The sequence below is a fragment of the Petaurus breviceps genome, unplaced genomic scaffold, assembly GCF_028583685.1.
Source record: "Petaurus breviceps papuanus isolate PSGF00001 unplaced genomic scaffold, PetGlider_PUasm1.0 108, whole genome shotgun sequence".
NCBI lineage: Eukaryota > Metazoa > Chordata > Mammalia > Diprotodontia > Petauridae > Petaurus > Petaurus breviceps.
This window is the reverse complement of record NW_027185593.1, coordinates 1,572,892-1,597,580: the sequence shown is the minus strand read 5'-3', so window position 1 is coordinate 1,597,580 and position 24,689 is coordinate 1,572,892. Positions and strand designations below refer to the sequence as shown.

The following is a 24,689-nucleotide window of genomic DNA, read 5'->3' as shown; positions in this document are numbered from 1 at the left end:
AGACCAGAGCATAGGTCAGAAGAACAGTGACCGAACCTCTCTTTAGATCATACCACCATGGAAGAACTGAAAAACCACAGACCCACAGAGATAGCTCTGAAAACAGTAGCACAAAAAATGTGAAGCTTGGGAAAGCACCTCCTCCATCCTGGGAGTAGAGCCCAACTTTAACATAAAGTTAAAGATAGGAAATAGGGTGAAAAATGAACAAACAACAAAAAAAGAAAGTGACCATAGAAAATTACTATGGTGATGGGGAAGATCAAAACATAAACTCAAAAGACAACAATGTCATAACAACTACAGGTAAAGCCTCAAAGAAAAAAAAGTGAATTGGCCTCTGGCCCCAAAAGAATTTCTAAGAGAGTTCAAAATGGATTTAAAAAATCAAAATAAGAAGGGAAAAAAAATAGAAAAAAAGAATGAACAGTTTGGTAAATATTGAAGAAAATAACACCTTTTAAAAACTAACAAACAGAATAGGTCAAATGGCAAAAAGAGGCACAAAAATCCACTGAAGAGAAAAACCCCTTAAAAAGCAGATTTGATCAAATGGAAAAAGAGATTACAAAAGCTCACTGAATAAAATATTTCATTAAAAATTGGAATTGGGCAAGTGGAGGCTGACTCCATGAGACATCAAGAAAAAATAAAAGAAAATCAAAAGAATGAAAAAAAGGAGAAAATGTGAATTATCTCATTGGAAAAACAACTGACCTAGAAAACAGATTAAGGAGAGAGAATTTAAGAATTATTGGACTATCTGAAAGCCATGATCAAATAAAAAAGCCTAGACATTATACTTCAAGAAATTATCAAGGAAAACTACCCTGATATCTTAGACCTAGAACCTGGGGATAAAAACTTTTAAGGAGAGACAGGGTAAAAGGAGGGAGGGAGAGGGAAAGAGAGAGAAGGATAAACAGGGCAAAAAGTAGGATGGAGGGAAATAAAGAGCTAGTAATCATAACTGTGAATGTGAATGGGATGAATTCATCTATAAAATGGAAGCAGACAGCACAGTTGATTACACGATTTAGACATAAAGGATGATACTATAAGCAAATTAGGGGAGCATGGAATAGTTTAACTGTTAAATCTACAGATAAGGGAAGAATTTATGATTAAACAAGCGAAAAAGAGCATTACAGGATATAAATGGATAATTCTGGTTACATTAAATTAAAAAGGGTCTGCACAAACAAAACCAATGCAGCCAAGATTAGAAGGAAAGCAAAGAACTGGAAAAATTTGTTTACAAGAAGTTTCTCTGATTAAAGGCCTCATTTCTCAAATGTATACAAAATGAGTTAAATTTATAAGAATACAAGTCATTCTCCAATTAATGGTCAAAGGTCAAGAACACGTAGTTTTCAGAAAAAAATCAAAGCTATAGTCATATGAAAAAGATGCTCTAAATCATTACTGATGCAAATTGAATCAACTGTGAGGTACATTTGATTGGTTAATATGACAGAAGAGGAAAATGACAAATGTTGGAGGGGATGTGGGAAAATTGGGACACTAATGCACTGTTGGTGGAGTTGTGAACTGGTGTAACCATTCTGGAGAGCAATTTGGAACTATGCTCAAAGAGGAGTAAAAATGTGCATATCCTTTGACCCTGCAATACCACTACTAGGTCTGTATGCCCAAAAAGATCTTTTAAAAAAGGACCTATATGTACAAAAATATTTATAACAACTCTTTTTGTGGTGGCAAAGAACTGGAAATTGAGAGGATGCTCATCAATTGGGGAATGGCTGAACAAGTTGTAACATATGATTGTGATGGAATACTACTGGGCTATAAGAAATTATGAGCAGATTGCTTTGAGAAAAACTGGGAAAGACTTATGTGACCTGATGAAAAATGAAGTGAGCAGAAACAGAAGAACATGGTACACAGCAATAGCAATATTGTATGCTGATCAAATGTGAACGACTTAGCTACTTTGATCAACACAATGATCCAAGACAACCTCAAAAGACTTATGATGAAAAAACGCTATACACCTTCAGAGAAAGAACTGGAGTCTGAATACAGAGTAAAGCATAATTTTTAAAATTTTCTTTGCTACTCTTGTTTTTTTGGTCTCTGTTTTCTTTCTCAGCAGGACTAATATGGAAATATGTTTCATATGACTGCTTGCCTTCTCAATTAGGGGAGAAGGGAGGTAGGGGAAGGAGAGAATTTGAAACTCAAAAGTTTTTTAAAAGAATGTAAAATATTGTTTTCACATATAATTGGAAAAAATAAAAAATATTTTTTAAAGCCACACATCATATTGCATAAGGACCAAGAAGCATATAAAAAGGTTTCTCTGGAGAAAAAGTGCTATCCCAGGTCTGTAAAAAAGGTCCCCAAATTTCAAATTTAGTCCTGACATAACATTTCAAGTAGGCATCAAATCAATGGTGAATACTTCTGCTTTTTAAAACAAAACAAATCCACTCCCTATTCAGAGTTTAGTGCTTTTCTTTCACCGCTCCTCTTCCCACCAGAAGAAACATTCCTACACCATCTTCCCAAGGCCCTTCTTACCATGGTGAAGTTTCTTTAGTGTTTCGTAGGTGAAGAAACTCAGCCCAGCATAAGGAATAACTCCAATGATTGTTGGCATAAAGCCCCTGTACAAAGTTTTTAGACCTTCTTCACGGGACATCCGGATGAAGACATGAAAGATGTTACTGTACCTGTCAAACAATAAAACCACGTCTCATCAGTGTCCCATATTTTCAGAAACCTTAATAATGGCCCTCATGGACAGTCACCTACTCAATTATCAGAGTCACTGGGATGGAGTAAAAAGATCACTGGGTTTGAAGTTCTAAGACCAGGGTCCAAATGACCATAGGTTAGTCAGTGCAAAATGGAGATAATCATATTTATACTATCTACTTCATAAAACATTTTTGCAAAGTGCAAAATGATAGCATTTTAGCTTAATTACAAGTTACATTTCTATAACAATAAGATTCAGATATCACAAACAAATACAGTCCTTTGGAGTCATTAGTGCATTGGCACTAATCTCAGTAACTAAGGTCACTAACTGCTTCCACCAAAATATGTTAGGTAAAACATTACATGAAGCAGTCAGTTCCACAGGAACAAAATGATAAAAAAAATAGTTTCCTGAGTAGAAAACATTCAGTCTCTAAAAACTTTAAAGACAGTCTTTACAAATACCTGAAACAGAAAGTACTGAATAGCTACAGCACTTTGAGCAGAATCAAGAGAATTAAAGGCAAGATGGGTGCTGAGACCCCTGCTGCCACCAATAATGGGGAGCCAGGGTCAGCAAGAAAAAGAGATGGCTGCACTTTAGGAGAATGTTTTGAGTTTTATGGACCCCATCGTCACTTTATCTTCGCAGGAAGGAAGCTGGGCAGCCAGGAGCACTGGGCTGCAGAAGTAATGACCAAAAGGACAGGCAGCATCATGCCAGGCAGAGGGGAAGGTCCACCATAGTGCTTGACTTCCTGAATGGATACACTAGGAGAGACATGGGTGTACCAGAAGCACACTCCTCTGTCCCTATCAAGATGTGTCCTCATGTTCCAAATATAAAAAGACCTTCCATCATGTCCTAGCAACTGTATCATCTTTTTCTTTTTTTTTTTTGTTGAAACTGACCTTTTAATTTGTGTCTCAGACAGATGAATTTTGTGACATTATGATTGGTCTGTTTAAATGCCTAAAAAACAATAAGCCAGATCTTGCTTAATATAAGTAGACCATTCTGGAGACCTTCCTCTCTCCTCACAAGGCTCTACTCCATGGCTTTGTGCCCCCCACAGCTGGAACGGGTTCAGTGCATGGGCCAGAAAAGCTTTAGGATGACCCCTAGTGCAAGGTTGCACTGGTGACACTTCTTGCTAGAAGCCCAACCAGACCTGGGCTCCAGAGCCCTGGGAGGGGTCAAATGTATGAAAATATGAATTTACATAAGGCGAGAACTGTACTGTGAAAGGTGATGCCTTAAAGTATGTCATGTGAAGTATACCCAAGTACCAGAATAAAACTTCAATATCTATGACTAATGAAGCAAAATATTTTGTTTGAGAACTTCTTGTCTTCATTCAATTCAGGATTATACTTAGAGTCTGGTTCATGCCCAGTGTGCCAACCAGCATGAAAAAGCAATTACTGCCTTTCTCTGTTTCTTCTACCACTTGTGCCCTGTGCCAAGCCTGCTCATAATGCCACAATATGTGGGGGGCTTTGGGAAAGAGATCTTCAAACTAATTTAGTTTGTAATCAGGAGCTGATATTCATGATACAGAATCATTGCTGGTTGACGGTCATTCAGATCCAGGAAATCCAACTCAGATCTGAGGCTCTGTGGCCTAGAGAGAAAGAAGAGGGCTGGAGTCAGTCTTGAAGACCTGGGTTTAGATCCTGTCACAGATATTTACTAGCTGTGTGAGTATGGACACATCAGTTTCTTCCTTTGTAAACAGGGGATGAAAACTGCTGGAGTACTTATCTAAAAGGCTTCTGTTAGATTCAAATAAAAACTTAGGTAAAGTGCTTTGTAACCTGAGAGTGATTCTGTATAAATGCTAGTTATCATAATCGTGTATGTCTTCACTCACATTTCCTTTGGTGTGACAGCCATCCGGGCTCTCACCAAGTCCAGCGGGTAGGTGATAGAAGCAGCAGTCATACCAGCCAACGCACCAGCAACAAGCCTTGGCCAAGGGGGCAAAGCACTGAAGTGAAGTGAGGGAGACAAACAAGAGGGGAGTATAAGGAGTGATGAGTCACCTGGATAAACTGAAAGCCTAGAGCTTGAGCTATCCTATGCATGACAATCTCTTGGCACCAGTGGTGTTAAGAGATGACCCTGCCTGGATCTTGTGGCAGTGAGAATAACAGAAAGCACACGGGAATGAGCACTAGAATTAAACTGTGGCTGGGCTACTTACTGGCTTGTGTGAGCTGAGGGAAAGCCACCTAATCTGAGCCTATGTCCTCAACTGAGAAATGGGGGAGGTGGGTGAGCCCTTTTCAGCCCCTTTCAGACTCTGCACACCCAGGTAACTTCTCCTCTGCAGTCAGAACTGCTGAGGTCACTTTTTACGTCTGTACCTCTCAGAGACTGCTCTGGCACCTGGACTCTTTCCTTGACAGCAACAGTACTAGGTACGAGGTGATGAAGGCCCACTGTCTCTCCCTACTCATCCTCTGGTTTTGTTTCTCCCCTCTCCATATCCACAAGAGGAAGGCAGAACAACGTCTCCACAATGAACTTTTGAATCAGGCTGTGAAGAGCAGCACCAAAGACATCAGGTCACCTAATCCCACTGCCCTCCCTGGACATGCTCACATCTCTGTGGGGCAGCTCCGGGTACACTGGGGACAATGCTGCCAGTGCTTGTATAAAGCCAGCAAACACTCAGGCTGCTCCCCTTCTCAGTCAGCCCCACCTCATTTCCAGGGCCCCTTCTGCCTTACTTGCCCTCGAAGCCATAGTAACGGCCCAGCATCATTTTGTACTCCTCATGGGCACTAAACTGGATGGCGGCATAGGGGATCACCCGGACCATGGTGGCAGAGTTGCCTCTCCACAAGCTGAAGAAGCCTTCATTGAGGTAGGTGAAGTAGATGAGCTTAAAGGCTTCCTACATACAGGAGGAAACAAGAACAATAAGTTAATGGGTTGGTAGAAAAAGCACCGGGTCTTGCTTTGCTGTTTGCTTGCTTTGCCTTTCAAACATTTCACTTGGGGTAGAGCAAGTAAGTCCCTGCAGGGTGGGATTCCTGGGCTGGAAACCTGAATAAACCGGAAGATATTAGCCATTTACACTCTTCCCTTAAGGCCCTAGCACTCTGGAGAGTAGGCTATCCCACTGTGTAGCTGCACACACTCAGACACGCAAAGAAAACCAGAGCTGCAAAGAGATCCCCAAGAACCATACAAAGAGACAGTGCTCCTTGAAAGCTCCAGCCCATCGTCTCTGAGTCTGAGCAGTGGTGGTACCAGCCACACCGTATAAGGTGGCCATGTCAAATCACTGGGTGGCAAAGACATCCCTATACCTTAGGCTTAGGGGGTTACCATCAAGTCCTTGATCAATCCCTGAGATTTGGTTTGGGAAGGAGGAATAAAGGCAAAATTGCAAATTTCAAAGATTTTTCTTTCCTGTAACACTTTATAAGAATGTGTTCTGCAAATAAAATGCAAGCAAGACAGCTGTTAACCACCCCAAAGAGAAAGGCTTTGAGGGGGCTGGTAAGCAAATCCTTTAGGTCAGCGTGGGTTACGCACTTTGCCTCACCTTGGCAGAAAATCTTTTTGAAGACACTGGAAAAAACACAAGAATAAGAGACTGTTAGGACTCGTAAGATGTGTCAGGGGCAAGACTGAAGTTCCATGTAACACCAACACAGATCATTTCTGTCAATGACTGAATCAAAGTCTGAAAAATGTGCAGCTATTACAGATGAATTGTAAATAAAGGACTAAACTTTTAGGTCTGGAATCAAAATTTTACTCAACATTCTTAAAACCAAAAAAACTGAGTGATACTCTAAATGATAAAAATTCCCATTAGAAATGAGGAACCTTGGGGAGGTTAGGTAAGTAGTGAATAGAACACCAGCCCTGGAGTCAGGAGGACCTGAGTTCATATCCAGCCTCAGACACTTAACACTTACTAGCCATGAGACCTTGAGCAAGTCACTTAACCCCAATTGCCTTGCCTTCCCCCCTCTAAAAAGAAAAACAAAAGGAAAGAAAAGAAATAAGGGCCCTCCTTTTCTGTTCTTCACTCTTCTGGAATGTTCCCCTTCCATGCTGTCCTCACAAGACACACTGTTCCCTGAAGGACAGTCAAAGGCTCCAAACCAAAGGATGGGTAGTGATTCACACACCCTAAAGGGACATTACCTGTTGAAAAGCAGGGCTGCCTTGGGGAGTGGATGCAGTCTTTTCTGCCCAAGCTTTAGGAAAGCCCTCCCTCCTCCTCTCCACAGCTCCCTGTTTTTGCCTCTTTTAGGCAACAGAGAAACCATTTAGGGCTGCAACTCTACATGGCACCTCTCATATCTCCACAATTATCACTGGTGGTTCAGCAGCCCTGGAAATTCGGCATTCCCCAAATCTGAGAGACCTTTAAGAGGTCTGGTCCTGCACAGTGCCCTTGGCTCCTCTTCCCAGTAAAAAAGAATTTTGTACTTTCCTCAACCTTCTTTTTGTCCAGACCAACTTGGTTCAAAGGTGGCCTGTTCCCAGACAAGGTATTAAACTACATATCACTGCATTTATTTGAGCGCCTACTATATGCTCCACAGTATGAAGGATACAAAAGAAATATGACACAATTCCTGCCCCCAAGGAGCTTACAATTTGGTCAGGAGATAAAATACATGCCCTGAAACAATAACACTGAGCCACACAATGCCAAAGTGAGTAGGACAAACGGTAGGTGCTAAGAGTCAAACTGAAGAGGATTCCCTTTATTCAAAGTAACGGAAGAAACAAAGTCAAGCAAAAGCTGAACAAAAGTGAAAAAAAGTCTCTTACCAGAGACTAATTCTGGGGGCGGCTAGGTGGTGCAGTGAATAGAGCACCAGCCCTGGAGTCAGGAGGACCTGAATTCAAATCTGGCCTCAAACACTAGCCATGTGACCTTGGGCAAGTCACTTAACCCCAATAGCCCTCAAAAAAAAAAAAGAGAGAGAGAAAGAGACTAATTCTGGACCCACCAAGAAAATTTCCTTGCTCTCCACTGAAGTATCAACAATACTTCTTATTATTCTGAGGTGCACTGGATTGATCCTACTTAGATGACAAGGACTAACAAGGCCTCAGGGCAAAACAATAAGACAGAAAGGCTCTAGGTAAAAACTGATTATTCATAAGCTAAATTATATTTTACCATGAAGCTATAAGGAGGCAGCTAGGTGTCTCAGTGGATAGAGGAGTGGGACTGGAACCTGAAAGACCGGAGTTCAAATTCAGTCTCAGACATCACTAGTTGTGTGGCCCTGAGCAAGTCACTTAACCTCTGTTTGCCCTAATCTATGGAGAAGGAAATGGCAAACCACTTCAGTATCTTTGCCAAGAAAACTCTATGGATAGTACGGTCAGTCCATAGGATCATGAAGAGTTGGATACTACTGAACAACATTATGATTCATAAAAGGTTCAAATGACCTAAGATGGGGCCCTTCCTTGTGGAGAGTTTCGAAAACACAACTCCAGCATATGCCAGCACCAGGGTTATGCCAATGGAGGGCACACAGAACCCCAGGCAAATCACACTTAAATGGTTCCCATGATCATCACTCCTTATATTTCTGTTAAAATGAGTAAGTATAGTCTTAAAGGAAAGGTCACAAAGGTTTGTTTATTGAAAAGAACAAGCTTGGCCCAAGGGAGTGTGTGTTTTGAAAGCAAGGTATGACAGTCCTAACTATGCTGCTTAGGGGTGCAGGAAGATTTGGCTGATGATATTCATATTCATATGATCAGGACTTTTTCAGTTGGTCCCTTCAACCACCTTCTCTGGGTTACTGTCCAGTCACTAAGGGAGAGGGCTTAGGTAAAAAAGCACAAGCCTCTCCTCCAAGCTTGGACACAGGAGTTGCTCAATCACTGTAGTTTTCTACAGAATGAAACCGTGAGTATAACAATCTTAGCAGTGATAAGGGATCTTAGATTTCACTTGGTTCAGTCCCTGGCCTCTTAACATTTCTAATGGATAAGTTGTATTTGACTTTCACTCAAATATCTCTAGGAATGAGGCAGTCTACAAATCCAGGTGAGGTGTTCATCCTATGTGTTCCTTAAAGAGGCACTGCTTAAACGTTGAGGAAACCGCAATGATAACAACAACAATAATAGTTAATATTTATAAGCACTTACTCTGTGCCAGGCACTGCTATGCTCTTTACAATTATTAGTTCATTTGCCCCTCACAAAAACACTGGGAGACAGGTACTATAGTTATCTTCATTTTAAAGATAAGGAGACTGAGGCAAACAGGCTTAAGTGACTTGCCCTGGGTCACACAGCTAGTTAAGTGTCTGAGGCCAGATTTGAACTCAAGTCTTCCTGACTCCAGGTCTTACACTACCTACTGCACCATCTCCACTTAGAAATTTCTTTAAGAGGAAAAATGCTATAAAAACAAAGATTACTCTGCGCCCCCAAACTAGTTCAACAATGAAGAGTATTCCCCTCATTGTATAGCCAAATGTTTGAACAGAGAGGGCTGCTGGTAAGTGGTGGGAGACAATGATCATTTTTAACACAGAAGAATGAAAACACGATAATGAGAAACAAACCAGCTCCCTTCAAGAAATAAGGGATTCTGTGAAACACTGAGCCAAATGGCAGAGGCAATATTGTATGATGGAAGCAGTCCCAAATTCCAATAATTAGCTACATGACCTTAGGTAAATCACTTAACTTTTTGTGCTTTGGTTTTCTGATCTGTAAAGTAAAAGAAATGGACTAGACCAGTTGTATCAAACTCAATTAGCACCAATTGCACATGACTTAGAAAACCTCAAATGAACATTATTTATGTTGTATTGTACTTTTATTTGTTTTGTTAAACACTTCCAGTTACATCTGGATCTGGTTTGGCTGCCCCAGGAGTTCTACAGGACCTTATTTGACATCTCTGTCCTCGAGGATCTCTATAGGAACTTCCAGTTCTAAAATTCCCTGTGTTATATCTTTTAAGGTTCTTCCTGCCCTGGTCATTATATGATCTCTATTATTGGGTCCTTTCCAGCTTTACTAAGTTTGCTGAACTTAATGAAACATTGATCTGGTAATTCTATGAAAAGGGCAGCTTCCACTGAACAACAGGGACCCTAAATATACTGAGCTACAGTTTCAGTGCTTATACAATATCAACAGATAGGACTCAGATATGATTAAAAAGAAAGTGTCTGTGGGATCCATAGTACTGTGGGACTAAAGCATGCTTTCAATCAATCAGCTATGTGCAGCCCTAGCTTCCTAAGCCTCTGACTGCCAACCTACAAACCTAGACAGGACTTTGCTCATTATGTTGTTGATAGCTATCTTCAAGTGTCTGAAGGGCTGTCATGTGCAGGAGATATTAAATTTGTTCTGTTTCAATCAAATATTTATTTAAAAAAAACTTTTTTTTTAAAGCAATTGGGGTTAAGTAACTTGCTCAAGGTTACACAGCCAGTTATTTCTGGGTGTGGTGCTGAGTATCTGAGCCCGGGATTTGATCCAGGTCATCCCGACACTGGAACCGGTGCTCTTACTCGCTGAGCCACCTGGCCGCCCCTAAGCAATTGGGGTTAAGTAACTTGCTCAAGGTTACAAGACCAGGTGTTTCTGGGTGGATGCTAAGTGTCTGAGCCCGGGATTTGATCTCCAGGTCGTCCTAACACTGGAGCCGGTGCTCTTATTCACTGTGCTACCTGGCCGCCCCTTCAATCAAATATTTATTAAGCAACTACTATATGCCAGTCGATGGGGATACAAATACAAAGGATGAAATACCCCCTTACTTGCAATGAGTTTACATTTTAATGTTTGCCTCTGTTCTCAGCCCCTCCAAGAGCAGAACCAGCAATCATGAGAAAGCTTCAAAGAGGTAGGAAAAAACTTCCTAACAATTCGAGTTGGACAAAAGTGCAATAAGCATCCTTTGAGAGTGGGCTCTCCTTTCTTGGAAATTTCCAAGGAGACAGTGGATGACCACATGGCAGGTATGTTATAGTAGGGATTTCTTTCATTAAGAGGCTCAGACTCTATAGCCACTGAGGTGCCTTCCAATTCTTAAATTCTGACCAAAAGAATTTCTAAGGTAATAAGGAAGATGGAGTGGGGGAGGAGTGGGCAAGGGAAGGCACTGACGAAAAGGAAAAGAGGCAGCATGGTAGACTACAAAAGGTACTGGCCTGGGAGTTAGAGGGTCTGATTTTAAATTCTGATCTGGTTACTGATTACCTGTGTAACCCCTAGCGAAGTCAGTCATTTGCTATTTCTGAGCCTGAAGTTTTCTCACTCATAAAATGTGGATAGTTATACCTGGGTAACTTACCTCATGTTTTAAGCATCAAATGACAGAAGTAAAATTATAATGTTTTCTATGAATTTGGCTACTATCATCATTATGATGTGCAATGTAACTGAAAGAGGCCAATAATTAATCAAAAAGCATTTAAGTTCTTACTACAGTCAGGTACAAGGCACTTACTGGGATCTTGGAAACCAAGTTAGTTGATGGAAGTGGTTGCTTTGTCAACATCGATAGCCTAAACTAAAATCTGGGATGGCTATGGCTTCTCTGGAATACCAATCACTCCAAAACACTTTTTTTTTTGTTTTATATGAGGAGAAAGCAAAGGCCTTCTATAGCCATGGTGGGGAGTTAGGGGACCAGTCAGAGTTGGAAGTAGCAGCCAGGCCTTCAGCATCACTCTCAATATATGGAGATATTTATGTGTAGTAACTATGCTGAAGTCCATTTCATCAATTTATCCCAGAAAGTACCAAGAAAAGTAAATTTCAGGGGCGGCTAGGTGGTGCAGTGAGTAGAGCACCGGCCCTGGAGTCAGGAGGACCTGAGTTCAAATCCAGCCTCAGACACTTAACACAAAAACTAGCCGTGTGATCTTGGGCAAGTCACTTAACCCCAAATTGCCCTCCAAAAAACAAAAAAAGAAAAAAGGAAAGTAAATTTCCTAAGTACTTGTTTGTCCAAGTCAAATTGTCAAAGTTTCACTTGAACTAAGAGATGCTAAAATGAGATAAAGTTTTAAAAGTAGATGGAAGCCAAAACGTGAAGTCTTAAATGCCAAAGAGTTTGTATTTTATCCTAGAAGCAATAGGGAACCACTGAAGATTTTTGTCTAGGGGAACTATGGAGTCAGAATTACAGCTTATAAAGATACTATGGTAGTAGCTATGTCAAGGATAGACTAGAGAAAGGGAAGACAAATTAGGAAAAAAGGCTAAACACACCACATGTCACTGGAAGGATATACCGCTCCCTACCAATACTCTAACCAAGCGATATAAAGAATACCTCCCTTTCTGAGGGTGGGGCGAGATGTGGTTGTGTCTGTAACTCTCTGTGTAATACATGGAAGACACAAGAAACTGTGAAAAGCTCAGTAGTTCCCCTGTACAGAATCGAAGGTGCATTATCGGGGAGATGTATAACTGTGATGAATTAAGCATATACTGTAGGGGAGGAAGCATTCAATTTGGAGGCAAAAGGCCTGGAAGTGAATCTTGGGTCTGATTCTTGTGATCTATGTGACCTTGTTTAAGTCCCTTAACTTCTCAGGGCTTCCATTTTCTAATTCGCCCCAAAATAGAGGGTTAATCCTGTCTAAGATTACTTCTAGCTCTTTAAAAGGCTTGGAAAATGGATGTGCAAGGTCAAGGAGGATGCTAACTTTAGAAGGAAAGAGAAACCTAGAGTGAGGTTCAAGTCTAGCTGTGGAAGGAGGACAAAAAACTCAACATTCAAACTGTGTAAGACACAGACTATACAAGCACAAATAAATGACAGTCCTCGGCTTTTCTAGGAGACAACATTTTCCTAGGGGAGAAGAATACAGAAGTAAATATAAGATAGAGCATAATGGGGAAGGGAGAAGTAAAGGACAGAGAATGCTGTAGGGAAATGCAGGGAAGAAGACACTTTTCCAATGGAAAACATGAGCTGGACCCTGAGGTAAGAAAAAGAATATAAGACACAAAGGCTGGTTTGTGTGAATGTAGATAGGAGGCAGGAGGTATACTGAATTAGAAGAAGTAATAGTTCTCTCCAGTTTCACTAGAACAAAGAGAAACTGAAATAGAATAATGTGAAATAAAATTTTTAAAGTGGGTTGAAGTCAAAATGTAAAATCTTAAATGCCAGACAAAAGTGTGTTTTATCGTAAAAGCAATAGGGAGTCAGCGATGATTCTTGAGTAAGGGGAACAATGTAGTCAGAATTATGGCTCATAAAGAATACTTTGGTAGGAGCTATGTCAAGGATGAACTGCAGAAGGGAGAGACAAACTAGGAGCCTAGTTTCATAATCGAGGGCAAAGGTGACAAAACCATGCAGTAGGATTTTGGCAGTGTGAAGGAACAGGATTTGAGGAATATTGTGGAAAATGACTGACTTACACACATTACATCACACTAATTTACAAAACTTATAAGGTAGCTGTGGCAGAAAGCAGGAGTGCTGACATTTATTAACCACTCGTACAGACTGTGCTAATGTGACAATGATGTAATGACAGAGAATCACAGACTCTTTTAGAGGTGAACAGAAACTTGGGGATCACTGTGTCTAAACTTGCCTGAAACACAATATCCTTCTCTAGAATCCCCTATTGGCCTGAAAAGATCTCCAGTGACAAAGAATTTAATTCCTCCTCAGGGAGGTGATTCAATTGTTGGACAGTTTACATTATGAAGTTCTTTGCTCTATTTAGTAGAAATGTCTTCTTAATAACTTCATTCAACAGCCCTATTCTGCCCCCTGGTGCCACACAGAAAAAGTTATGTCTTTCTTCAATACACAGCCCTTCAACTACCTAAAGAACAATAAGTCAGGTGTCCCTTAAGTCTCCACCCAAGGGTGGCACTTTTAATACCTTTAATACTTTTAAACTTAATTCTAGATCTATAAAATCTACAAGAATTTTTTTTTAATACCAGAATTCAGTTCTTAACTTCTTGATTACCTTTTGCTTTTCTCTTGAACACTGTTTCTATGCACAATTAGGCAACTTTCTAATTCAAATTAATTCCATATGATTATATCCAAACTAATCACATAGAGGAATTCTTTAGGAGGCTGAAAAGGAGATATACATGACTCATTTCTCCCTGACAAAAACGGCAGCCTAGTTTCAGGAGGCTGGGTTCACTCTTTGACAGGGTTTAGGATCAAACTAGCTTAATTTTAGAAAGCTTGACCAAGTATACTGGTCAGTTACCTTTTGGAACCTTGATTTACTGATTATGTTTTTATTTTGTGCTTTTATCTTCTATTCTTCCTTTGTAAATTGATTCCTTGCTATATTCAACTATGGTTTCTAATTTAGAAGACACAGAAAAATGTCATCCTAGGAGACATTAAAGGTGGCAACAATAATCTAAGTAAAGGAAGAGAGTATGACAGGGGCAGCAATATCCTTGGGCTGATAAGTGTGAAAAGCAAAGAAAAAAACGGGACTAGCCCCTTGGTAGAAGTAGTGGTTGGAAGCCGCTGTTAACTGTGAAATTTGTGGTGGTTCCTCAAATTCCATCACAGATAATCTTTCACTGAAGTAGACTGTTAGGCCAAGCTGGGATCAAGGTAGAGGAGGGGACCAGGCCAGATGCTAGTTAACCCGAAACTTTGTCAGTCTTTTGGGTCAGACAGAGGCTAACTCAGTATAAGATTCCTTTTGTTCTGAAACAACAATTCTATGTTCTTACAAGTATGATTTTGACTTTTCCTCCTTAATTCCAGCAAAGTCCTTTCAAAAATGAACTTGTCTTTTGGTGAGCTAAGGAAACAAAAAGGGGCATGTGTAGGATGGATGAGGCAAAGACTGATGTGCAAAACAGATAAGTTTTGAAGGGCTGTACTGAAACACTTTTTCAAGTACTGGGAAGCAAAGATCAAGTAACGTAGTAGTGGAAAGGGAAATGGACCAAAATTCCTAATAGAATAGAATCCCAAAGAGTGAAATTTGATAAAAACTGTTCTGGACGACGGCCTCTCTCACTCCAGCAACATAATAAAAGAAAACAAAGATAAAAATTGAAGTGGTATTTGTCTATCTGAATTATCATTTCTTTTTCTTTTTTTTTTTTTAAGCAATCGGGGTTAAGTAACTTGCTCAAGGTTACAGGGCCAGTTATTTCTGGGTGTGGTGCTAAGTATCTGAGCCCGGATTTGATCCCCAGGTCATCCCAACACTGGAGCTGGTGCTCTTACTCTATGTGCTACCTGGCTGCCCTGAATTATCATTTCTTACTAGAAAACTATAATCAGGTAATCACGATTAAATCCCTCTGTTAAGAACTATCCAGGAAAATTTAGATGTAATCATCAGTGTCTTTAAGTGAGAATTAGGGTTAGAGTGAGTATTTTGTGGGAAAAACACCATTTCTAAGAGGAGAACACACTCAAGAGAGAAATTTTACCCATTTTCTTTTAGATCTAGTTCCCTTTGAGATCAGAGGCAGGAAAGAAAAGTAGATAGAAGGGAAGAGTTGTTTCTTCTTCCTAGACAGTTAGAAGAGCCTCAGAGGTCATCTAGTGAGTTTTACCCATAAACTGAAGAGGAATTTTTTCTACAATATTCCCAACATATTTATTTTCCCTCTCTCGGAACACATCTGCTAAGAGGGAACCAACTACTTCCTAAAAACACATACTTCATTTTCATAATTCCAATTGTTTGTTTTCCCTGATATCCAGGTGAAATCTGTTCCACTGCAACTTCCTTCCATTCCTCTCAGTTCTGCTCTCTGGGACAGAACCAGACTAATTCCTCTTCCATTCTTCATTCATGACAGCCTTTTAAATACTTGAAGACAGGGAGCACATTCTCCCTACATTTTTTCTTCTTTAAGTTAAACGTTGTCACTACACTGGGAGCATTTACCTTGAAAGATGATTTTGGTTCTATCCAAAGGAGCTACTGCAGTTTTAGCAAGAGCTCCTGCCAATGCCCCGGATAACAGGGAGTTGAGAACTTTTCTTTTATCATCCTACAACAAAACCAAAAAAGACAAACACTAAACAATCAGTAACAAAAGAAGTTCATTTTGACACAATCAAATAAAATTATCCAATAAGTTGAAATGCAAAACTTTTGTTTTGAAATAACCATGTGAAAGTCATTTCAGTTCCACCAATTTGTTTCAACCAAAGCTTCAATAACTGCAGACCTATTAGTTAAATCACTCCTCTTCTCTAGGTCTCAGTTTCTTTATCTGCAAAATGAGCAGGTTAGACAAGATCAGGGGGTCTTAACCTGAGTCTGTGGATAGATTTCAGAGGGTCCATGAATTTGGATAGGAAAAAATTATAACTTCAATTTCAAAATGATTATTTTCCTTTTTTAATCCCATGTATTTTATGCATTTAAAATAGTACTGAGGGGAAAACAACAACAAAAAAAATAGTATTGAGGGGGCAGCTAGGTGGAGTAGTAGAGCACTGGCCCTGGAGTCAGGAAGACCTGAGTTCAAATGTGGCTTCAGACAGTTAACACAAAAAAACTAGCCGCATGACCTTGGGGCAAGTCACTTAACCCCAACTGCCCTCCAAAAAAAAAGCAAAAAAAAAAAAAAGATAAAATAGTTTTGAGAAGGGGTCCATAGTTTTCAGACACAAAAAAGGTTAAGAACCCCTAGACTAGATGGTTTCTAAAGACATTAAACTTAGCTTCTATAACTTCCACTGGCTCTATACCAATTAAGGCCAGGTGAAATTAAATTCAAGTCTTTCTGTGCAAAGTTAACTACCTCAATTATCCTAATCAGAAGAAAGACATCTGGCAAAACCCTGTAAAGCAGAGGTGACTATAGCTATGAGGGACAAAATTCTCAGATCACTGACCTGTGCACAGACAAGGCCGAAGTCTTTTTTGTCTCATTCAAACTAAACAAATAAACCTTGACCCTTTCTATTTAAAAACTATTTTGAACCAAAAGCTTAAAAGGCAAAGATAAAGAATCCTCCTTCCTTTAATTTCCCCACAACACACACACACACACACACACACACACACACACAAACACACCTCATTACTATTCAGCCTTGTTTGTTTAAAAAAACAGTAATAATGATGCTTTACGAATGGCCACTGATTTTCTGATTTTCTCCCTATATGGCCCTGTTAGTCTCCCGCTGTTCAATGGCTATGGTTTGTACTTTTATCTATAGATAGCCTTTGGCACAAAGGGTTCAGATGAAAGCAAAAATCCAACACCACTTCTGAAATGACTTAACTCTCAAAGCACATTTTATACTGAAAACAGTTCTCAAATGTCATCAGTGCACTAAAACGAATACACATATTCAACTTAAAGTGGTTAATGGCTCTGGAGAAACTAAAGAACATTTGGCAACAGTGAGTAGTCAGTTATATCCATACAATGGGTCACTTCACAGACTAAGAGTAGTTAATACCACTGGGCTTAGACTAGCTCCAATCATCTTGCAAGTTCTTCACTGAGACGGAATGACAATTACAGCAGAATTTTGCAACATAGTGAGCTTTGGTTATAATGTATTATGATGTTATTGTAAAACAATGTTGGTCCCGGAATGCCCGTAGTACCAATACAATAAAAAAATTCACTCAAAGTTCAAAGATGATTCTAAAACTGGGATATATTGCACATTAGAGTAGAAAGACAAGTAAATTAAAGAACCAGAAGTGCTGGAAGAGCCTCAGAAATTAAGTCTAACACTTCATTAAAAAAAAAAAAGTTAGATCCCTTTTATATCAAATTGATTTCCAAATATAACCTTTTTCCCTCCCTTTCCCAGCAAGCCTTCCCTTGTGACAAAGACTGAGAAACAAAAACAAAATACAATTCGGCAAAACAAAGCAACACATTGCCCTGAATCATAGTCCCCCACCTTGATAATGAAGGAAAGGAGGTTCATTTTCTGAACTCTTTCCCTGGGGCCAATCTTAGTCATTGTTCTTTCATTTTTACATTTCTGTAGTTATTGTGTATACTGCTTTGCTAGTTCTGCTAACTTCTCTCTGTCCTTACAGTCCAGAAGACCTGAGTTCAAATCCTGACTACCACTCAGTACCTGTGTGACCCTGAACAAGTCACTTCATCACTTTAGGCTTCAGTTTCCTCAAATGTAAAATGAAAGAGTTGGTAGAGTTGTGAATTGATCCAACCATTTGTAATAGTAATGGAATTTAAAGATTCCCCTGTATTGGCTTGGTTTTTGGTTCGATCTTGTTAAAACCCAGAGCTTGTGAATCCCACTTGTGGGATGGACTTGTTGACGTGAAAAGAGAGGGCTGAACTGGGAGGAGCTGGTGAAGTAGATTTGGAGAGACACAAGAGAGAGGCAGAAAAACTTTTTGGAAGCAGCACCTTTGGAGGCAGAGAGAGACTGAGAGGATTGCTGAAGACCACTTTGAATTGCCCAGAACTTTTGAGACCTGCTACCCAGAGCTGCCAAGGACTGAGGAGTCATGGCTGTTTTGCTGGTACTTTGTCTGTCTGTTTTGATATTGTTTTGCCAGATTTGTCCACTGGTGAAGGACAGTGCTGTTGTTGCAGGAGGCTTGGAACCTTGCTGTTGGTTCAGCAGCCCTGAAGAAGGATTTTCTTGTTGTATGTTTACAGAAATCCTGGAAGAGGGTTTTGCTAATGTTTTCAGGGGTCCTAGGACTGTTCTGCAGACAGAGAATGAATTAATGAAGAGACTGGCAATGTATCTTGTGGCCTTGCTAAGTTAAGCTTTGTCTCCCCAGGAACAAAGATTGCTGAGAACTTGCCTTCTGTCAAGATGAAGAAAAGACCTCCATTTGGGTATTAAGTGCTGTGCTTAAGCTTGTTGTAACTCTGGGGTAGATTCAATTGTGATCCAAGGGTGGGGAACTTTTGACCTTTTTGTGCTCTGTGATTGAACAAATGAATGTACTTTACTTATGATTGGAAACTAATCTCCATTTGAGAACTGGAGCTTTGTGATGGACTAAATGAATGTGCAGCCTAGGGGTGGAGTAGTATTTAGAAGAGGGACTTTGTGATTGATTAAATGAATGTAATGTCCTGGGGTGGGGAAGTACTTGGAGATTATTGAATCACACTTAGTAAATGCTGTATTTTGAATGATGTCATATTTTGATCTTCTCTGTTCTTAATTTTTCACTGAATAAAATGGAGAGCACCTATGCTGGTATTTTGAACTTTGGGAAGTTGCCTTTGCTTGGCATTACATTACATCACAGTGGACAGCAAATTGAACTATGCTCAAAAGGCTATAAAAGTGCATACCCTTTGACCCAGCAATACCACTTCTAGGGCTATATCCCAGAGATCACAAAAACGGAAAAAGGACCCACATGTACAAAAATATTTATAGCAGTTTTTTGTGGTGGCAAAGAACTGGAAATTGAGGGGCCCCATCAACTGGCTGAACAAGTTATGGTATATGAATATATGGAATACTATTGTGCTGTAAGAAATGATAAAAAGGTGGACTTCAGAAAAACCTTGAAAGACTTATACAAACTGATGCTGAGTGAGGGGAGCAGAACCAGGAGAACACTGTACAAAGTTACAGCCACATTGTGCAATGGCTAACTTTGATAGACTTAGCTCTTCTCAGCAATGCAAGGTTCTAAGACAACTCCAAAAGGCTCATGATGAAAAATGCTATCCATACCCAGAGAAAGAACTATGGAGTCTGAAAACAGATCAAAGCATACTATTTTCTCCCTTTTTTTGTTTTGTTTTGTGTCTTCTTTCTTGGAGTTCATCCCATTGGCTCTAATTCTTCTTTACAACATGACTAATGTGAAAATGTTTCATATGAATGCATATGTAGAGCCTATATCAGATTACACACTGTCTTGGTGAAGGGGGGGAGGGAAGTAGAGAAAATTTAAAACTCAAAAGCTTGTGGAACTGAATGTTGAAAACTAAAAATAAATTAATTATAAAAAATATGTAAATTGCTGCTTGCCAAAAAATAAATAGACAGTGATGAGCCCTCTCTGCCAAAAAAAAAAAATCTATAAAGTTTTTTTTAAAGGAAGAACATAGAACTTAGAACCAAAAGACCAAGTTTCAATCCTGTCTTAGTTATTACCTAATCTTCAAAATGGTAATATCAATACTTTTATTCCACCTTTCCCTCATAGTGTTCCTGTGAAACCCAAATAAGATAAATGTGCATTAGACACTACATACATAAACATGGCTGTTATGCTCTTCAATAAAGTAAAAATTATATCATTGAGTAAAACATAAAGTTCACGATTATTATTAGACTTCTGTTAATGTTCTTCTCCAATGCCTCATCATGGCCTGGAGGTGACTCTTAGTTCTAGAAGGCTATTCCAGTGGAGAGTAAGCTCTTGAATGTTCTACCAATCAGGAAAGGCTTAGATAGAAGGCCTGATGATAGACTATATGTCTGCTGCCCAAGGATCAAACTCACCAAGTTGGTCATAGGGCTGTGAGTTTTTCAGCTAAAGTAATCCTTGAACACAAGCTACTAAGTTATAAAGGACGCTGCAATCAGTACTGGTGAAGGAAAGACCCACACCAACCCAATCACTGATCTTTGAAGTATTATTATTATTTTAAGCAATTGGGGTTAAGTAACTTGCTCAAGGTTACAAGGCCAGGTGTTTCTGGGTGGGTGCTAAGTGTCTGAGCCCGGATTCGATCCCAGGTCATCCCGACTCTGGGGCCGGTGCTCTTACTGTGCTACCTGGCCGCCCCTGAAGTATTATTATTAAAATAAGTCCTACTAACCTTAGCAAGAACAGATAAGCAAGCAAATCTGTTTGAGATACATAATATACACATATGTATGTGTACATACACACACATACATACACATGCATATGTGTATATACATAATTACATGTATATGTATTATACACATGTATATACATATATATAACACACGCGCACACACACACACACACACACACACCCCTTTGTCTTGACAACCATGGAGAGTACATGCTAAGTTTCCATTCACTATATTGTTCCTTCACAGAAGTAATTTTGAGAAAAAGCATATCTGCCAGGGCAGATCTACACATTAAACAAGGCTACCATAAAGGAAAGCATTCAGTGTATTTACCTCGCCATTAACTGGTAGAATGGGCTTCACATCCTCCTCTTTTAAACCCACAGAAGCTTCTTTCACACCATTACCCATACCAGTCTTGTTGATAATGGTAGAGGATGGTATTCCTAGGTGAAAACAAAAACATACAGTAAGCCACACAGAACTCATCTACCTCAAGGCAGAGTATAGAAACCAATGATGTGTTGGGGTCACTTCCAGTTCTATGATCCCAAGGCTGAAATCAGAGTAGACTAAAAGAAAGACTTTTCCACCCCAAACAAGCAACAGTTGTTCCTCTAAAGCAGAATGGTGTTGTGACAAGGACCCTAGACTTCAGACCAGGAACCCCAGGAACAAGTACTAGCTTTGCTACTTACCAATAAAAGATGACTGTACCAAATCATTGAGCTTCTTTTGGCCTCAGTTTCCTCATATATAAAATCAGGATAAAAATAACTTGCACTTCCTACCTCACAAGATTTCTATGAGGAAAATAATTTGTAAATTCTTAATGCCCTACAGAAATCACAATGAAATTATCAACCAAATCACTAATGAGAAAAATGAAAGCAACTTCGCAAAAAATGCTACAAAAGGAAAATGACTTTCAGGGGCTGTGGGTGGACAGGCACAGTAATGTATTGCTCATGGAGTTGCAAAAGAATCTAATTGTTTTCTGGTAATTTGGAGCTGTATGTACAATGTCACTACACTGTGAGTTTAACCTGAGTCATTACCACTACTGGGCATACACTGTACCTCAAAGAGATCAAAGACAGAAAGAAAGGATTCATATGCACCAAATTTTTATAGCAGCACTTTGTATAGTAGCAAAGAATGAAAAACAAAGTGGGTGACTTATGGAATAGCTAAACAAATTACAGTATATTATTGCAGAATATGAAGGTGGTATGTGAATGAAGGGAATAAGGACTAGACCAGTAATTTTATGGGCAATAGGGAGTTCCTAAATGAGAAAATTTTCCCCTTGACAGACAGACAAGGCCCATGTATTAACTTTTCAGTTGTCCATATTTGTTACAAAGGAGGGCAGGAGTTGGTGGGTGATGATAGTAATGTGGGAAAAAAATACTGTTAATGAAACATTTTTTAACATACATAGAAAAAAGCAGAAGGAAGTTCAGGAGGGGGTAAAGACAAGTAGGGCAGATCTGTTACTATCATGTTAAGTTTAATATACACTTTTGTGTAAAAAATACAAAACAAAACAAACCTACATATACAGTTACATATGCAATTCTTTTTTCTTTGTATGTTGAAATGTTTTATGTTTGTTGGTTTGGGAGGGAGCTTGAAGGGCACCTACTTTGTACACTACCTGAACAAAGAATCCCTCTGCCACAGAAAAGTTATTCTTTTGACACTTCCTATGTGCTCTACAGTAATGGTTTTTTGCCTCTGTAAAGAAGACAGACAGAGAGGCAAAGAGATAAAAAAATACCAAAAAGGTAAAGGGTCTAGCTATACAAAAATATTTACAGTAGTTCTTTTAGTGGTAGCAAAGAATTAGAAATCGAGGGGATGTCTATCAATTGGGGAATGGCTGAACAAGCTGTATGTATATGACTGTGACGGAATACTACTGTGCTTTAAGAAATGATGAGCAGGATGCTCTCAGGAAAGAAAAAAAAAAAACATGGAAAGACTTACATGAACTGATGCAAAGTGAAATGAGCAGAACCAGGAGAACATTGTACACTAAGTAACAGCAAATATTGTATGGTGATCCACTATGAATAATTTAGCTATTCTCAGCAATACAATGATCTAAGACAATTCTGTGGGATTTATGATGAAAGGTGCTGTCCACCCCCAGAAAAAGAACTGGTAAAACCTGAATGCAGATCAAAGATACTTCTTCTTTACTTTATTTCTTCTGGGGTATTTTTTGTCTATGCTTTCTTTCACTGAATAACTTACATAGAAATGTGCTTTTCATAACAATATGTGTTTAACCTATGTCAAACTGCTTGCCTTCTCAATGTGGGGGGCAGGGGATGGAGGGAGAGAATATGGAACTCAAAATCTGAAAAAAAATAATGTTAAAATTGTTTTTACATTAAATGGGGAAAAATAAAATATTAAATAAGACTTTTTTTAAAAAAGGGAACTCAGGGAAAATAAAAGGACAGAGAAGAATATGCTCATTTCAGGTCCAAACTCAGCTATTGTGATCCCTTAGCATTTTTTTCAATTACTTTGCTGGATTTTCCTTCCTATTTCACTTTACTATTTCATGGTTCATCTATGTCTTCCTGTGCTTCTCTGCATTTACTATGTAATGATAAGCTGTAGCAATCACAATGGCCACACCCTGAAAAAACCATCTCAGCAGACAGGCTAACCCAGTCTGAAGGTAACCCACAGGTCTCAAACCTGTCACTAAGTTAGAGATGTCTACCCCAAGCATGTGAAGACTTTCCCTAGAGGAATGGGCATATGAAAACAATCTGTTCCAATAGCCATGAAAATATCAAAGACTTCCAGGTCATCCACAAGTCACTGGTCACAAGTTCATTGCCAGTTGTCCTAACTCTTGTTCTGCCACTGAACTTCAATGACTCTGGAAGAGAGAGTGAAGCTGATGAATTTGTTCAACTGTGCCTCACTTAAATCCAATTCACCCCTGAGTTGGACATCACCCCATGATGTCACTGGTCCTCTTTGAAAAGGACAAACTACAACAACATTTACCATATTCATAATTTCCTGCAACACAATGATCACAGTATTATAGATATAAAACTGAAAAAGAGCCCACAGACCATCTTGGACCTACCTCCTCAATTTACAGGTAAGGAAACTGAGACCCAAGGAGGTTATATGACTCAGCCCAAGTTACAAACATCACAAGCCAGATCCCCTGACTCTGGCCAGGGCTCTTTCCATTATGCTATGCAGCTTCCTAGAGAATATTCTATTACATTCCTGTACCATATTTTACTTATCCACACCATAAATCAATGGGCATCACCTTTGTTTCCAGTTCTTTGCTACTACAAAAAGGACTGCTATAAACTTATATTGCTGTAAGTACTGTTTACTAAATAAATGTTTATTGAATGAATGTTGAATTAAAGGTCTAATTCATAAACGGATATGAATGGAATGGAATATAATGGAATATTATTATGACACAACAATGAATGAAGATTTCTGAGATACATGGGAGAAATATACAAAATGATATAGCATGAAGAACCCAAACCAATATTTACTATGACTTCAATAATGTATGAAAAGAAATAAAATTATAATATAAAAGAGACAAATTATAATGTATAATCTAAAAATCTAGAGAATTTCTTGGTAAGAAGCGTAGGAGCTATGAACATAGAAAATATACAATCTACAATAGACTGTTCTGTCCACTAGATTTGCTTAAATATCATTGTTTTCATTTTTAACCAGGGACAGGACTAGGACATAAAGCTAAGATTATCGTATAAAAATAAGACAGCAATAAAACAATTTTAAAAATAAAAGTAGCGAGGACCTAAACTAAAGTGACAGCAAGAAGAAAAATACAGGTAGTGAGTTTCTCATCTTTAGAGGTCTTCAATCAGGGACTGAATGACTATTCTGGGGCAGATATTTTTAGAGGGGATTCATGTTTTAGGCATGGATAAGAATACTTGGTCTGATATCCCTTCCAATTCAGATTCTATGTAGAAATTGTGTAGAGAACAAGAGTTGTATTATTGGGTCTAATTACGTGATAGTAATTTAGTAAGTAATAATAGCTATTTTAAGAAATGAACAAGACCGGACTACAGAAAAACCTGGAAAGACCTGCATGAACTAATGCTGAGTGAAGTGAGTAGAACCAGGAGAACACTGTACACAGTTACAGCCACACCA

General features: G+C 39.2%; 1 protein-coding gene across 3 annotated transcripts in view; it reads right to left on the bottom strand.

Annotated features, from left to right (window-relative positions):
* Positions 1-24,689, bottom strand: part of SLC25A42 (solute carrier family 25 member 42) — a 60,206-nt gene that overhangs the window by 5,757 nt on the left and 29,760 nt on the right. For 2 of the 3 annotated variants that reach the window (XM_069069748.1, XM_069069616.1), the window contains exons 2-6: positions 20,820-20,932; positions 15,593-15,724; positions 5,464-5,630; positions 4,602-4,718; positions 2,545-2,696 (exon numbers count right to left, since the gene is read on the bottom strand). In XM_069069748.1, the coding sequence (XP_068925849.1) occupies positions 2,545-2,696; positions 4,602-4,718; positions 5,464-5,630; positions 15,593-15,724; positions 20,820-20,897 (646 nt within the window). In that variant the 5' untranslated portion in view covers positions 20,898-20,932. Of the gene's footprint in view, positions 1-2,544; positions 2,697-4,601; positions 4,719-5,463; positions 5,631-6,287; positions 6,314-15,592; positions 15,725-20,819; positions 20,933-24,689 lie in introns of all 3 variants that reach the window. The other variant, XM_069069703.1, reaches the window with a different exon arrangement.